The sequence below is a fragment of the Triturus cristatus genome, chromosome 1_2 (genome assembly GCF_964204655.1).
Source record: "Triturus cristatus chromosome 1_2, aTriCri1.1, whole genome shotgun sequence".
In the NCBI taxonomy this organism is placed as follows: domain Eukaryota; kingdom Metazoa; phylum Chordata; class Amphibia; order Caudata; family Salamandridae; genus Triturus; species Triturus cristatus.
In genome coordinates this window covers 663,453,728-663,471,106 of record NC_140580.1, presented here as the reverse complement: position 1 = coordinate 663,471,106, position 17,379 = coordinate 663,453,728, and the positions used below count along the sequence as shown (strand labels likewise).

At 42.9% G+C, this 17,379-nt stretch overlaps 1 protein-coding gene across 2 annotated transcripts in view; it reads right to left on the bottom strand.

Moving 5' to 3' along the window:
• The window catches only part of PARG (poly(ADP-ribose) glycohydrolase), a 722,753-nt gene that overhangs the window by 120,013 nt on the left and 585,361 nt on the right, over positions 1-17,379 (bottom strand). For both annotated transcript variants that reach the window (XM_085608405.1, XM_085608413.1), the window contains exons 14-15: positions 11,517-11,595; positions 9,151-9,259 (exon numbers count right to left, since the gene is read on the bottom strand). In XM_085608405.1, coding sequence (XP_085464531.1) covers positions 9,151-9,259; positions 11,517-11,595 — 188 coding nt within the window. The remainder of the gene's footprint in view (positions 1-9,150; positions 9,260-11,516; positions 11,596-17,379) is intronic.

The following is a 17,379-nucleotide window of genomic DNA, read 5'->3' as shown; positions in this document are numbered from 1 at the left end:
GAATATGAGGACCGCGTATCCCTATACGCTGATGACATCCTTCTGTACCTAGCTTCCCCACGTAAATCACTGATAGTACTGGTTGATGTTTTGCATTCATTTGGTCGTAACTCCGGCCTTGTCATCAACTGGGCTAAATCGTGTGTGTATGTTCTCTCTGGGGAGGCTCCTATTCTCCCGCGGGGCTGTCCGATCCAGATCGCCCCGCAGGGATTTGGGTACCTGGGTGTCTTCATTACTCTGGACCCGGAGGCCCGGTATGATCGGAACTTGCTTCCCCCCCTCCAGCGCCTGAAGGAAGATGTCACGCGCTGGCGGCGCTTGCCGCTCTCGCCGCTCGGCATTGTTTAAGATGATGTCTCTGCCGCGCTTCCTCTACGCTTTGCAGAATACTATGGACCCCGTCCCAGCGCGCTACTTCCGTGAGGTGGAGAGTTTGCAGCGCCGCCTGTTCTGGGACGGGAGGCCGCGTATCGCCCTGGCGAAGCTGACGCTCCCATGGTATGACGGCGGGATTGCCCTCCCGGATATCAAACGATACTATTGGGCCTCCCAGCTGGCTGCGATTAATCACGGCCTGTATGGGCCCGCTTTAAACCCGGCATTCGAAATGGATAAGATGCTACTCCCGGGTGGGGACTATAATCGAGCGCTCTACTCCAGCACGCCCGACGCTCGGCTGACCGGCCCCACGCGTGTCATGGTGCGAGTGTGGCACGCGGCTAATGTGGCGATGGGGTGGAAGGATCGTCTGACCCGGGCGTCACCACTATACGCGTCCGAGCAGTTGGGCTCCCTGTGGACCTCGAAGGGCTTCGAGAAGTGGGACATGATAGGCATTAGCAAGGTGGGGGATCTCTGGACGAGGGGAGGATTTAAAACGTTCAAGATGCTGCAAACGGAATTCCACTTGCATGGCAGGGAGTACTTTCGGTATTTGCAGATCCGTCATGCACTGGGCTCCGTCTTCCCGGACGTTGCATCCATCCCGGAGTGTTCCCCCCTTGAGGATAGAGTGCTGGATGGACACGTTCCGGACAGCACGATCTCACTGATCTACAAAAAACTGATCAATGACCGCACGGGATTGCTGACTGCCCTTCGTGAGGCTTGGGTTGCCGATGGACTGGAGCTGGACGACGAGGACTGGACCCTTGCGGTGGCCTCCCAGAAAGAGGTGGCCATACCGGCTCGCCTTCGCTTCGTCCAGCTCAAGATACTCCACAGAGTCTACATGACGGGGCCGAGGCTTCTGCGTATGGGCTATGCTGTGGACGGGTTGTGCAAGCGTGGGTGTGGCGCTTTGGGGACCTTTCTGCATATATTGTGGGAATGCCCGGAGGTGGAGCAATTCTGGCGTGGTGTGCATGAGGTCCTGCGTGTGGTTACGCATGTGGTGCTGCTACCCGAAGCGAGGAGATGCCTGTTGAATGTGTGGGAACCTACCGACTACTCGGCGCCACAGACGTGGTGGGTGACTCTGGGATATATGGTGGCCAAGCGTGATATTGCCCAACTGTGGGGATCTCAGAGGTCCCCGACTGTCTCAGCCTGGAAGGAACATATGGATTGGTGCATGTTTCGGGAAAAGGTGGTGTATGTTGCGAGAGGTAAGCCTGGGACATGGGTGAAAGTCTGGGGCCCCTGGAACGCCTACCGCGGGGGAATCTGTACTCCACCGTTATTGCCCGATCCGTCACCTGCCCCATCCCCGTAGCCGACCCATCTTCCCTGTTCCGGGCATTGAGTTTTACCCAGCCCTAATCCTGATCTCTTCCCCTTCTTGATACTCCTATGGATTGGTAGGGTCCCCCTCTCAGGGGAGCACATGCTGCTATTTCTGATTGTAGATTGCCTTGTGGTTTTTGTTTTTTCTGGTTGTTATTTCAGTTTAAAATGAAACCGTACAGTGGGGTCCGGATGGTGTGGCTATCAACGCTGCTAACTCCTGTGCATCTTCCTTAGCCGCAACGCGCGCTCTACAATGTGTATCATATGCTCCTTTTGTTTACTAGCGGCCGGCCGGAAGGTTGTAGGCCCATCTTTGTATATTTATCGTACAGTCTTTTTGCTCATTACATGTTCCTGTATATTTAATTGGTTTGGGAATTTTATTGTGTTGTGTTAATTCAAAATTGTTGATACTGCTCGAACTCCGCACGCAGTTCTCTGGGGCTTGCCTGCTGCTTGCGCCATCCCCCCCGGGACTGAGTGGATATTCTCTTACAACTATCTTTTCACCTAACCAGAATGGTTTCATTAAGTTGGCAAGAGCAACCCCTCCCAAATTAATAAACACATTTCTGACAGAATCAATGTCCCTAATTAGGAAGACATTGAAGATAGACATTAAGTCTTACATTTGTGAAGCTGAGATCCATTGTATTTGCATTGCTGCTTAAGTTGCAGAGTTCCACTTTTCCGAATTTTTTACATTTCTACAACTATATTCCTTCTCCATTTCTCAGCTTCCCCCAGGACGACTTCCAGAAAACATTCACTTGTGTACCATAGCTAATGGTTTACCTTATATACTTTCTTTGTGTCTCCCACCCCAAGCCCAGTACATTCCTATTTATAAAGTGTGCAGGACACATACAACACTATTTATTTCACCCAGCGTCTTCTTCAAACATGTCTTTCACCTTACATCAGAAATGCACCGGACCACAGATGTATGTATTTGTGTATAACAATCCACACAGGGCTCTTCAAATACTGCCAAACAAAGCCCTTCAATCATTCTAGGCTGTTTAAAAAATCCCCTTATTTAATTTTTGAACAGGTTAAACTTCTACCTGTGGGCCTCAGTGTAGTTTTGAATATTACCAGTATGTCTAATGAAAATTTGAGTGCTTGAATCAATTTATAATGCAATAGCCAGAGAGGTATGCAATTCATATCAACACTTCTCGAAAGTCAGAAAATACTAAGAAAGCAACAGCATGGCAAAATGAGTACAATTCCAGCCAGTGACAGTGGGAATTTTTACCAGTTGTGACAACCTTGCTTTAAACTTGCACCGATACGTTAGAGTATATCAGTTTGACTAGTATCAGCAAGATGGTAAGGCTACTCTAGTTTGTCTCACAATTCATTCACTCAAGCAACGATGACTAGTCAATAAATGTGGCATAAATATTCTTATTCTTTATTATCTAACATATGTCTTTGACAACCAATGAACAGGCTAGACAGTTTTTTACTATCAATTGTTACTTGCAGAAACAAGTTTGTGTCACTGGCATCAGTTTACCTCTTAACACAAACCTGAGTTTATTTAGAACACATATGGTAAATACCTCTTCATGCCATAAGTTGCATGTGGCGTCCAAAAGAGTGATCAGACAATAAATACTCAAGGGGTCACCTGTATACAGAGGTGATAATATTGCCTTGCTAGCTATCAGTCAGGACGCCCCGACGACCTCAAACAGTTTCCGGCAGTCTTGCCCCAATATCTACAATTTGTTTAATTACCATTTTTGAAACTCCATCAGGCACCTAAGAAAGCACAGGGTCTGCATGCCTGTGATCATCTCTATTCCTAGAGCCTCAAGCCCTGCATTACCTTATATGAATTCTAATTAAGTCCTGACAGAACTGCCTTTACTTTCAAGTATATTTCCAAGAGAGTCAATATTTATGACCTCTATTTAACCTTCTGCCTGGGATCTTGACAGTTTACCCGCTATGTGCCTGCAGAAAGATCTCCCATATTTTTTTTTTTGTTGAGACCTCTAAATGGGTACTCCTTTGTTTAGCTATCTCCTAAGCTTTAACCTTTTATGAGATTAAAATAGCCCTATCTAATTACCTTAGACACCAGGAGCACAGCCTGCGTGCTCTCTTTATAAGCACTCCTCAGTAATTTTCTTCCACTCTATACTCTTTCAACGGGCCCCTTACTGTTTTCATTAATAGGCTTATTCATCTTTCCATTAGCGGGAATACATTTCTTCAGGTTCTCCTTCAAATGCCTCACAACATTCTCAAGTAACACAATAGTCTGAACATGAGTCCCACCTTTATGATCTTCATAAAAGAGCAACCACAAGAATGACAACCCATTTCTTAGAAAAACATCATACCCCCAATGACATGAGGAGATGGGTAGTACGTGAACACATCAAATGCTGGGAAAACATAGAGAGGAAACTACATGAAAAAGAACAACACTGGGTGTTCAAACTGCGTTCAGATAGCCTGGGCCTGAATGATGATATCCCCTAGGGACAGTTTTGCTAAATGAATCCTTCCAAATACTGGGGGTCAAATTCATTTTTTTTAAACCCTACCTTATTTTCTCTCCTAACCAAAGTCAGTATTGGCTACCCGCCTTACCTGTGGACCACGCTTAATAAATCATGAGGTAACCTTACAGGTGCGGCCTTTGCCAGAACCAGGATAGATACTCTATGACGATACTCCCTATCTTGAATGACTAATACCATCACTATCACTTTGATTCAGGCATCAAATAATTCATTCATAACCACCACGATAAGGATTACAGAGGAGTCAAACAAAACCGCTCTCAATCATAGCCGTGTTTTGTCCCTGTATTACGTACAACAAACACACAATTAGCACAAGGAACCGTTCTTTAGAGAAGCCGGTAAAAAGGATTTGTGTTATTAACCTACTCTCAAACCTTTGGTTAATTTAATGCATCTTACTTCATTTAGGTTCTATGACAACAGGAGGAGCCTACCATACTTCCCCGTTTTCATACCCCCAGACATGTACACAATTGGCATCAGATACCTCCTTCGGAGAAGCCGTTGAAAATATTCTGTTATTTACTTACATGAAAACATTGTTTTTTTTTTTTAATCAACTGTTTTTCACTTCATTTAGGTTCTATGACAACGGAAACGTCCCTGTTTTCATACTCCCAGAATGGCCGACACTGTTAGCCAAATACGGCGGCCATTTTGAGAACCCTTTCCCCGCTCTAGTTTTCAAACGAATGACTGGGCGGATACGGAAGCTTAAAAGTAGGTCCCCGCCCCAAGACACGCTAAGATGCGGTCTGGAGGGGAACCAACTAGGTGACATACCGTAAGGAGCTCTCCCACTAAGTAAGTCTTTCTTCCACAGGTCACAACACCAGGTTTACGATAGACCCAACCACCGGAGCCATCGCATAAGTAGTACACCATGGATCTCCGGAGAAGAAGGCCACTAACGAGGCACTTTTTCCAGATTTTCTTCCTACATTTACAGATCTAGGATTAGGAGAACCCTCATCCCCCTCAGTCCATGGGGCACATTTTTGCTACATTATAAGTATCTCTATACCGGGGAGATGTGTGTTATGTGTGTTTTTTAAGTCACCAGGTGTGTGTGTGTTTTTTATGTCTTAATGTTAAGGTACTCACTAGCGGCACTAGATCAACCAGCATGATTCTTCCATCCTAAATAGGCACAGAAACATGTTCAGTACTGCAAATTACCGCGCACCATAGAGGAGCATTTTTGGGTATAAGATTCCATGAGAACTGTTGTATATCCACCCACTTGTGTGTGTGTGTGGGGGGGGGGGGGGGGGGGTGGGGGGGGTGGGACTCCTGTTCGGCTAACATTGTTTTTCTTTTTCCCACAGATACTACGTGACAAAATCTTCATAATATGTATGTATTTACGCATGCTTATTAGTTGCAGCGTTTTTTCATTTTTTCCATTCTAGACTGCTTAAGTTCAGGCCGATTAGGAGTGGCGTACACAGGGCTGGTCCCTGTGTAGTCCTGACGAAGAACTTTGGGGAATGCTCAAAACATGTTGACGTATACTAAGGATTACTAACCCATTATAGCTAGTTTTTCTTGTATCCTACCCCGTTTTTAGACATACCAAACTAGGAGCAACAATAAAATATTTCGCCCACTAGCAAGGTTTTTTAACCCACCTCAGTCCACTCCACTTTTGCACTACACATAGCCTTCACAAAAGTGCTCCTACGTAAATATCGCAAGTCGCAGCACGCCTCAGTTCGTAGAGAACTGAGATGGCCCCATGATGAAGCATGTCACCAAGGGGAAACCCTGGTGAGTGAGGGGACTCAAGAAAGAAAAAAATGTCTTTCTTGCTGATTTTCTAACTCAAACTGAGTGAAAATCTCTTTCTTGTTTCGGCTAGGTTCTTTACCAGACACCTCGGGTTTCAGGTTTACTATTGCATAAGGAGGGTGGACCTAGCTTAAAAAACCTCTTTCTCCCCCCCCCAACCTTGTTTCTGCATTGAATTTCTTCATAAAATTCCTACAGTCCTCATCAAAACTCCCCAAGGCCCTGGGATTCCAAACCAAGTCTTGGTGATTTCAAATCGCAAGTGCATCCTGTACCCCATGACCAAGCAATAAAATGTCTTGAGTCAGATTCACACCTTATGGAGTGATGCTCACAAAATATATTCAACAGGACTTTCATTTGAGATGAGCTCTCAGAGTCTACTATGTTCACTGGGCATATTCTCGAATACTGAAAACATTCTAGCATGCCCACGTTTATGTGGTCTGCAGGGGAGTTCCCGGGCACTGTAGCATTCCTAATTCTTAACTTATGCATATAAATGATGAAATAATGTATTCACATTTTTAGATATAAAAGAAATTATAGTGGACTAGTTCCTTTTTGTCATTATGTTCTAAAGAAGATTGTCAAAGCATGGGTAGATGTAAGAAGGGGAAATAGTGAAAAAACACACATGCGGACCGTCAAGCAAGGAATGTTTTGATGGAGAAGCAGTTTCTGTAAGAGATAGTCTTAAAATAGGGACCTGTGATGCTTATTATACACTACTGTCATACATGTGTCATGATAGTTTAAAGTTGCAGTGATTTCAAATGCAGCTGATCTACTGCCAATGGAGAAGCTCCCTCCAGGTATCTTGCGCATTCACTGTGCTTCCGGATAACTTAAAGGGCATCGCTAGCCGGTACAAACTTAGGTTCCAACAGCTTAAGCAGATGAAAGTTAGCACTCCCACTGACGAACAATCTCTGCTTTGGTGGCCAGTGCTTGAAAACAAAACCTGGGACTCAAAATCTGAGGGTTAGTGAGTGATGGTTGAGTGAGGGCTTTAGACACAATGCTAGTGTAAGGCTCAATATGACATTCACTTGATAGGCTGCTTGGGAGAAATATTTTTAAGGAACTCATCTTGTCACTATTGCAGTGGTAATGCACATTTAAGATCGGGTGCATACATTACATGTTATATATTAGCAGGTACCTAAACAGGATTGGAATATAAGCAATGGACTGTACCAACATTTCTCACTGGAGCTTCTGTAAATTTTAGCAGAACACTTCCAGTATAATGGACACAGCCAACACCAGTTGCATCATTCCTATTCAGGGCTTCAATATCTTAAATGGGACAAAATGCATATGATTCTCCAGCGAGCAGATATACAGAGCCAGGATCACATTTTTTTGCGGACTTAGGCCCTCTGCAAATGTAAATTCCCCATCCCGATTCGTAGGATTTGTAGAATTTTTTGATCATGAGAAGCACTTCTGAATGGAAATTGCGACCAGTATTGCAGAATTCCTACATTGCTGCTACAAACAGAGTTGGAATGACTAAGGCTCTTCTCATCTCCTGGAATCCCCTAATGCAGAGCATTGGGGCACCTATTTCGCCTCTGAACTCACAGGGCACTCAGTGCCACTTTTTCTCAAAACATTACTCCAAAAGAATTGAAGTTTGTTTCATCCTTCTCTGGAAGAAAAAAACCATAAAATACCATATATTCTTTGAAGGCAATCTCCAATGTTTTATCATTCCACATAAATATCTTGCGGTGCTGTGCTGATGACTGGTCCACTTCTTCTCGCCCCCTTCGATGTCACTTAACTGCAATCATTTTTACCCTTTATGTTGGACTGGTGGTGAGGATGAGAGGGTCACTATTTATAGTCCTGCAAATTAAATCCCTCCACCTTAATTCAGTACTCTTTCTTCCATCCTCTTTATAGAGAAAAGTTTATATGTGCTTGCTTGCCTTCCTCACACGTAGGTGCTCATGACATTTCAATCTCACAGATTGAGCTATGGGGTTGACGCCTTCATCAGTCTTCTTCACCCAAACATATTAGCTACCTTAGCCATAAATGCATGGTGTTATATGAAGTTCGCTACAATGGGTTTTCTACATTCTCACAATTCTCTTTTGCAATCTACGTATATGACTCATGTACAAGACTGCTATTAGTACTTGTGATGGCTCCATGACTTGTTTTTGAAAAATGATAATAAAAGTCTGTTCAACTCTAAAATGGATCATGCTTCTCTTCACAGCAAAATACGAGCACCCCCAGAATTCAACTGGGAATTGGATCTCTCCGTCCCGCTAGTATATGGAGTCACATTCAACAAATGTTTTAGGCAAAGTAGTCATACCGTGCTAAGAATAATTTATTGAACAAAGATTCAACCAGAAAAATAAATTATACTTTTAGATGAATGTTGTTGTTTGTTGTACCTTGCTTTAATGTTTTTATCATGCAGTGTATGGAAATAAAGATCCTTGGGAACATGGATGAAATGTCAAACTCAGCACAAGTCAGATGTCACATCACCAAAAAAAAAAACTCCTGGGGGCAGTGAGAAACAAAGGACCCAAAAAGAGAGACGGAACAGCACATACATTGATAAACAAAGAGAGGCAAAAAGAGAACAAGTTATAGACAGAAAGATAAGTAAAGCTAAATTTAAAGAAAGGCCAATGGAGAAATAGGACCAACAAAAAAGGAACTGAGCGAGAAGCTAAGAGAAGGACTGACACTCGAGCATTGAGACAGTGGCAAAGGCAGGTACAGAAAAATATAAGAATAAACAATTTTCCTGATAATTAGAATTACTTTTTTCCCTTACACTCTAAAAAAAAGCTACTCCCAACTTTCAGACGTAGATCATAAAATAGTTGCATCCGAAAAGAGTATTTTGGAACCTTAGTTAGACTGCAATTAAATCAGTAGATTTATGGTATTGAAAACGGAAAAACACCTCATGCAAGTAAAATTGAAATTCATCCTTAAGCCTTATTAATGAAAAGCAGACTAGAGGGCAGCAGACAAAAACAGGGCCATAAGAATAGTATGCACAGGAATTAACACACAGGGTAAGAAAAAGATCACCGACCTTGTTCAGCTCTCGCACCATCTTCTGAGGGATAAACTGCTCAAGATGATTTCGAAAGGGCAACGCATCGATGGCAACAATCTCAGTAGTCCGCCGCTGCCACTCGTCCCTGAGAGGGGTGAGGACGACACAGTAAGACAAAGTGAGGTAGTTCCTGCACGCGCGGGGTGGCGACAGTTAATGGCGTTCAGGAGAGGTGATGAGGAGAGAAGCTACAACCCCAAAGGACACTATGTTAACAGAAACCCTTTACAAATGTAGAGGTTAAGTGAGGAATAAATGGGATTCGTTTTTTACTAAACAGTTCTGGGTGACATCAGAGACAATAAGCATAAAGCTGGATTTGTCTCTGATTTCGCAGCGAACCGCATGTGGCCCTTTTGTGGTGGCCGTGGTAAAGGCGTCCCAACTTCCAGGGAGAAGAGCTCGTTAGAAGCTGTTCCTTTGGGCCTACGGTAACGTCACAGCAATGACATCCCGGTTTACGGTCTTCACTTCTTTTACATTGAAGCAGTTAATGTCATTTAAAAAATAGGGCTGGCTTTAGCGTTGATGGCGGCAGTGGCGGCTCCTCCTCTAAGGCAGAAATGTGCTGCCCCACTGTTCTTTGAGCAGAGGAAAAAGGAAAATAAAATGATAACACGTTATCATTTTATTTTTCCGAGGCAGTTTTACGGAGCTGGGCTGTCATCACAGCCAGCAGGGGGATAAGCGGTTGGGACACTTAAGTGGTACGACGGTTTGGCTGGCCGTTTTGGGCCGGCCAAACTGTCATGCGCACTTAGCATGTTCTCCACTGGGTCGTAAAGCACAGCCTGGGTGGAGAACATTCACAGGCTCCCACTCCCTGTTTGAGCGCTGAATCACGGCGCTCAGACCAATCATGACGCTCCTGTCATGCTGGTTGTGGCTTAGGGAAGCCCGTGTGCAGAACAGAAGAGGCCGGAGGAGAAGCGGCGGCCGGCAGCCAGGTAAGTGACATTTTATATTTTTTTTCCCCGTACTACTCTGTGGAAACCACAACTGCCCCCTCCCTTCCAAAAACGTCCTTCTCCACGAATTCTCTCAATACCACGCTACCCTAGTACCAGTACTTCTCAGCCCTCCATAGCCTCTCTCTCACATGCACTTCATTTGTTTTCTAGTGCTACTCATAACAGTGTAGGGTGTCAGAGTACTTAACATCAAACACATTATACAGAGACAATGAATCATACGTGTGTAAATGTCTAAATAGGAAATGTTACATCGTAATGAGGATTACGAGGTGTAGGAGTCAAATGTCACAGCAGAAGGCAGTATATTTTAGGAGTGTTTCGGGTGGAGAAGGACAAACTCCGCATTTAAAATGCACCACTGTGGTTGGCTTTACTATTAAGAATGTATTTCTACCAAAATGAACCTTTTTAGCAACAATAGGATGATGAAAGACTGGGGGGAAACATAATATTCTAACCTATGCCATGCAATTGGCATGCAGCTCATTGATAACAGTTCATAGCTCACTGTGCTTTATTAGGATTGCAACATATATACAAAAAAATTACAATATGTAAGAAAAGGATGTCTGTGACAAAAGTAGTAACCTATAGAGAGATCCACATAAAATACAGTTTGGTGATCTGAGGGCTACAAATTCTTTGCAGCAGGCATATTAAACCTCTGTGCTACTTAATCGTCTCTCTCCAGCAGGAACATTATTTGCCAGAGTTATTTTAACATTTTTAATGTGGTCTGAAAACTGTTGGACACACAAGGAACTCTGTAGCAGGTGCTTAATAAGCTCATTATTTCTAAATAAGGCACGCCTGAGGTCAGCGACAGGTGTGGCGGCACCTGTCGCACTGCCCTAGAGTTGGTGCTGTTAAAAAGTGTGCTGATTGATAATGACCATGTACGGAATCAAATGATGGAACGGGGTGTGGCCTGTGTAATTATCAGTGTCTCAGATTAATTTAAGCGTTCCATCTATTGTTTTTTTGGTAGCCCTCAATGAGATAAGAATTCCCAGAAGTGGGTTCTGTGCTCACTGTGACGTAAGTCTCAAGCAGCACCTTTATGAGAAGACCCAGTTAGACTGAAACCGGTCTGGGGCTACTAGTGTTTCTGTAAAGAGGGAATCAGGCCTTGCAGTTCAGGATGAACTGTTCATATTGGAGCAGGACAAAGGCTGAGTTGCAAAAGGCTGGTTCCTGTACGAGGTGGCATGGTGGACAAACAATTATGGAATTGGGATGCGGCCCGAATAATTACCAGTGGCTGCGATTAATTCAAACATTCCACCCATCACGTTTCTGTATTCTCATGTATAGAATCTGACAAGGCCTGTGGGTCTGAAACACTTAGCAGAGGGACTTGTAACATACCTGGGTGTCTCATCTTCGTGGCTTCGATCCCACTTGTATGTTTCTGCATAGCCCGTGTACTCACTGTACTGTTCAGTGCCTACAAAAAAATTAACATATTTAGAACTCCAACAATAATAGATGCATTTGGCACACACTGAAATTACATCATGGCAGCCCAGAAAAAATATTTCTACATCAACGTAACAACTAAATGCCACATAATTCGCAGAAATCTAACAAAATATCGAAATGGAGTTAGAATTGAGATCCTGTCCTCCCAAACAAATGTACCATTGTTTGGAAGCTGGGCAAGCAGGACCATAGTAAAATAACAGTCTTTTGGATAATCAGGGGTGCAAAGACCATTGGGCTAGGAAAGCTTTGGCCGCCATCTCCCATTTCACTTGATGTTGAGTGGGCTGAGCTGTTAGTGCACACACACACACACACCCCTGCAAGTGGTCGAGGTGGCAGTCATTGGACAAATGGGAAAATATAGAAGTAAAGCAACGCTGCCTAACAAGGCCCTGCAACTATACATTTTGGTAGATGGGTTGGTAGATGCTTGCATGGCAGTTCGGGATGAACTATTCCCATGAGGAGCCGGGTCAATACTGAGTAACACGAGGCAGTCTTCTATGGGCTGGAATGCTAACTATAGCGATTGCCTGTGGTTCAGACTACTTACAAGCATTCCTCCGATCTACTTAATGAGTGTTTGATGTAACATCCTAAGTGGCCAAATGTATCCCTCTGACAGGAGTCCCTTGCTTGCTGTGCCATAGGACTCAAGCTATACCTCACTGATGAGGCCTAACAAGGTTAAAACCAATCTGGGGTTGCTTCCAGTACCTTCTGGATAGGGCCCTCACTGGCAGTTCAGGATGGACTGTTCCCTTAAGATGGCAGTGGGTCAGTACTAATTTGCATAAGGCAGGCCTCTGTCTAGAGGAGCACAGTGGGTGAAAAACAATGTGTTGGAATACTACCTGGAACAACTGCCAGTGTTTAGGCCATGTGTAAGCATTCCTCCCATCACCGTGTGTGTTTAATACCACATCGTCCGCCAAATGGAGGCCAGCTTGGGACATCCAAATAAAATATGAACATCTCCATTCAACCTTAAGTTCATCCAACACCGAACCTAAACCGCTAGAAATAGGGTTTTCATCCTAAATGGTGGGTAATACTATAATTAAAGAATCTTTTTTATTAACCTCCTCAAGCTTAACAATCAGATTTGGAAAAAAATAATACTGCTATGTAGATATTCCCTCTCTTGATCTCTGTAAATAAGTCACCATTGCCTGTTGGTACACTGGCATATCACAGAGGCCTGCCGAGAAGTAAAGTAAGACAACCTGAAGCTGCACAAACTAGCATAAACCGCTAAAAAATGTACTAGAACTTAAAACCCAATGCCTCAGTTGTAAAAAATGTTTACTTCTGCCTAAGGTATCATATCATTGCTCTTTCATGTCTCTAAATAGCTCCAACCATTCTAAATCCTACATTCTTACATTTCTTGTACGACGACCTTTCTTGAGTCACAGTAAAATCTGAGCCAGCAACAAAGTCAACCTAGGCGATTTAACTAAACTTTACCATGAATGGAAACTTTTGCCATTGCTAAGATCTTTCCTCATCGACCTCCCTTGTAGAGTCTAAAGGTGATCCAAGCGCTTAGGAAGAATTACCATTTTTACTGCTGCTTTTCAACATACCCACAATACTTAGTACTAATTAATTCTATGCAACTGTATTGCTATTTCTATGAACACCTTAGGGTCCCTGGCTTTATACATGGAATTCCCTCCTCTTCTCACCATTACACCGCTGTATTTCACCAGTCTGTGAGCTGGAGGAGGCCCCCCACCCACAAAATATCCTATTTTATCTTTTTCCTTTTGAGTAAGAGGCATGTAAATCATTTGTGATTTATCAATGTTAATTTTGAATCCTGCGACTTTGGATAAGCATTGCAATAAGCAGTCATGGATGCACACAGAGTGTGAATGGCACTCAGACAGCAGGTCAATGCCAGAAGAGGGCTGACCCAAAAGCCCCTATAGATACACATTTGTACATATGGATGTATGTAACTTAATGTAGGGCCTTCCAAAGAGATTGTAGCAACAAATATTACAATGCAAACCTATCTTTAGGGTTTGTAAAAGGAGGTAATCAACAACAAAAACCTTCCCTACAATGATAATCTGTGAGATTTCATGTAACACAATATAGGACTTCAGGCTTTAACAGATTGAAAAAACAACCCACCGTTAAAGCCCTATTAGCTTTAACAAATGTGTTACATAGTAATAAAATACACAGAAATAAATAGATGCCTTTGGCATCTGAAATACCTTTGCCTAGTGACTCTAACAGGCTTTTAGTTGATATTATTGTCATGTTACACAGCCAATTCAGGCCCACTGTTTTGAGCTTAAGCTTTACCACAAGACAGCCATCAGGCATAGTTATAAAATTATAAATGTATACAAAACTACATTTGTTAAAGTAAAATAGTATCCCTTCTAAGAGTACATAACAATAATTCTAACAGTGGAAATCTTCTATACACACGCTTTGTCAGAGGGGATAACCAACACTAAAACCCTTTCCTGCTAAGTAATCTGTGATATTCCATGTAAGAAAATATCCACCTGTAGGATTCAACGCAGAGTAATAACAATCCACATGTATATGCCTATTGACATACATTTCCACAATAAATATGTCAGGCCTACAGCCTATACCATAACATTTCAAAACAACCAGGTGTATGGTCTATCAATGGAGTGTCACCCTAACTAATTCGGACCTACTGTGCAGGGTATAAACTTTCCCACAAGGCAGACATCAGGTGTATTGCGACAAAATTACTAATATCTACAAAATTACAATTGTCAAAACAATATAAAATCTCTCCCAGAAGAACCAGTTAAGGATTGTCATAGTGAACATTTTCTATGCTCTGAGTTTGTTCAGGTGGGTTACTAAAACCCTTGTCTACTACGGTTATCTGTGAGATTCCATGTAACAAAATACCTGCCTACAGGCTTTAACACAGTCCATCCTAAGTAGCTTTAATTTTTGCTTTTAACAATAAGGAAGTCATGCTAATCTGCTTTGTTCTAACCTTTTATGCTAAACAGATTAAACCTTTACAATCTGGCATAACTTTTCCCAATGAAGGAATAAATATTATAGTCTTTATCATTTGCTTGACACCTCTTCAAGTGCACATAAACTGGAAACCATGAAGCATACGGTTAAAAAATTATAAATATGTAGTAAAATACAGTTTGCAAAATAATATACAATCCTCTCAATAGGGCCTAACAAGAATCTTCACAGTGAAAACTCCAAGGGTTTGTCATTGTGGGTGGCCAACATCAAAACCCTTGTCTACTGTGGTAATCAGCAAGATTACATGTAACAAAATACTTATCTATAGCTAATAATACAAGGTGATAACAACCCACTCCTACTGGCATTGATAAATGCTTTTCGCAAAAACTTAGCAAGAACTACTAGTTTTGTCATCAATTTTCATAATTAGCAGAACAGATCTATGACATCGGGCATATGTTTCCCGGGTGCACCAAACATGTCAACCCTACAGAGTCTGGCGGGAGACGACTGACTTTTAGGCTAATCTCATGCCTCGGGATTCCTGCATGCAGAAACCAGATAGCCAAATGATGATCTGCTGTTGACAAGGCAGCTTGAGCCCTGAAATGATCTCTGCCCCCAGCAGTTGCCAACAATATGGAGGATATGTATAAACTTTCAGACAGTCATGATTGCATTAGTCAGTGGATTTCCAGCTACAAGGCACGACTAAATCTAAATATATCATTTAGTAGACCTGAAGCACACCCTTCATTATACACGAGTTCCTTTGAATCATTTTCCCAAGTTTGGCGTGCATGCACTCTCTTTTGGTTCGGGGCGCACGTTTAAATATTTGGTTTGGGATGAAGTAGTGGGGAGCACGTTTATAGTAGACGGGAGTGAAAAATGTTTTAGGAGTATGGAGCACGAATTACGTTAAGGGTAATGGATTTACAACAAAGGTTTTGAGTGGAATGTCTGCCGTATGAGTACACTGTGAAGTTGACGCATATTTTTAATTATCATAGATACCCCTGAAGAAGGTCACAGAATGACCGAAATGCATTGAGTGTATTTGTTATGACGGAGGAAGGAGTAGTTTCTTACCTGTAACTCCAGTTCTGTGGTAGGGGTATCTCTGTGATAGTCAATCATGTGAATAGTCCCGCCCATGTGCATAGAGCCCGGAGCACTTCATTAGATATATTCTCTTAAGTTGTCCTCTTCTGCAGTCCTGCATAGGCACTTAAGAGATAAAGAAAGACAATAATGCAGCCTAAAAACAACTAGGCTACGCTGGCCATTACTTCATCCTGAAGTGAAAAAGATAGCCAGGTAACAGTTAAATTTAATTCTTTTACTGAGTTTCACCCATAGAGAAACTCCCCTTCACAAAGATCCTTTGTTCATGATAGAGATGAAGGGTTGGACAGACAAGCCCCATAGGCTGCCATTATGTGTCTGTAAATGGATACCGTGCCTTTAAGAATCCTTCCAGAGACCCTCGCTATCCCATGATGCACAGCCAAAGGCTAGTTACTTTCAGTTCTTTTTGAAGGCGTATAAAGCAAGGTCTGCTAAATACTGGACATACTGTTTCATCCACCGGGGAGGAGGGTGGGTTGCTTATGACTATCACAGAGATACCCCTACTACAGAACTGGAGTTACAGGTAAGAAACGACTCCTTCTGTAGTAGGGGATCTCGGTGTATAGTCATAATCATGTGAATAGAATAGAATAGCAAGCCCATCCCCAAACAACAAACCCCAGCGGTGGAAGAAATAAACAAACCCACTATTGTGCAAATAGATTCCTCAGTGAAGCCTGCCCAACCTGAGCATCTGCCCTGGCATCAGAGTCCAGGCAGTAGTGTTTAGTAAAGGTATGAACTGACTTCCAAGTGGCAGCCTTACAGATTTCTGCAATAGGGACGTTACGGAGTAAAGCCACTGTAGCAGCTTTACCTCTGGTAGAGTGAGCCTTAGGCTTACTAACTAGAGTCTTGTTGGCTTTCTGACAGAGCCATAGTTCACAAACAACTGATCCGATCTACGAATCTCCTTAGACTTATTTAAATAGAACTTCAACACCCTTCTAACATTGAGAGAATGAAGGGATCTCTCAGCAGGAGAGGAAGGATGTTGAAAAAATGTGGGTAAAGAAATCGTTTGATTCATATGAAACTCCGACACTACTTTTGGAAGGAATTTAGGGTGAGTCCTCATGACTACCATAGAAGAATGAAACACCGTGTAAGGCTCTTGACAACAGAGAGCCTGGATTTCACTCACCCTGCGAGCCGATGTTATGGCGACAAGGAAAGCTGCCTTCCAGGACAGATGCTGGAGAGAAGCCTTATGAATGGGCTCAAAAGGCTCCCGCATCAGTCTAGAAAGCACTACATTAAGCTCCCACGGAGGTGAAGGACGCCTAATGGGAGGAAACACTTTCTTCAAACCTTCCAGAACATCTTTGATGACTGGGAGTTGGAAAAAGGAAGTTTGTGAAGGACATTTCCTATACGGAGTTAAAGCTGCTAGGTGAACTTTAATGGAATGAAAATTCAGGCCAGATTGAGCCAAATGCAGCAAATAAGGAAGAATGACATCCTCCTTGCAGGAGGTAGGACCTGAATTCTTCGAGGCACACCAAATGCAAAATCTCTTCCATTTATATGCGTAGGAAGTCCATGTAGATGGTCTTTTTGCTTCTTTTAATATCTCCATACAGTTCTGAGGGAGATTTAAATGTCCATACTG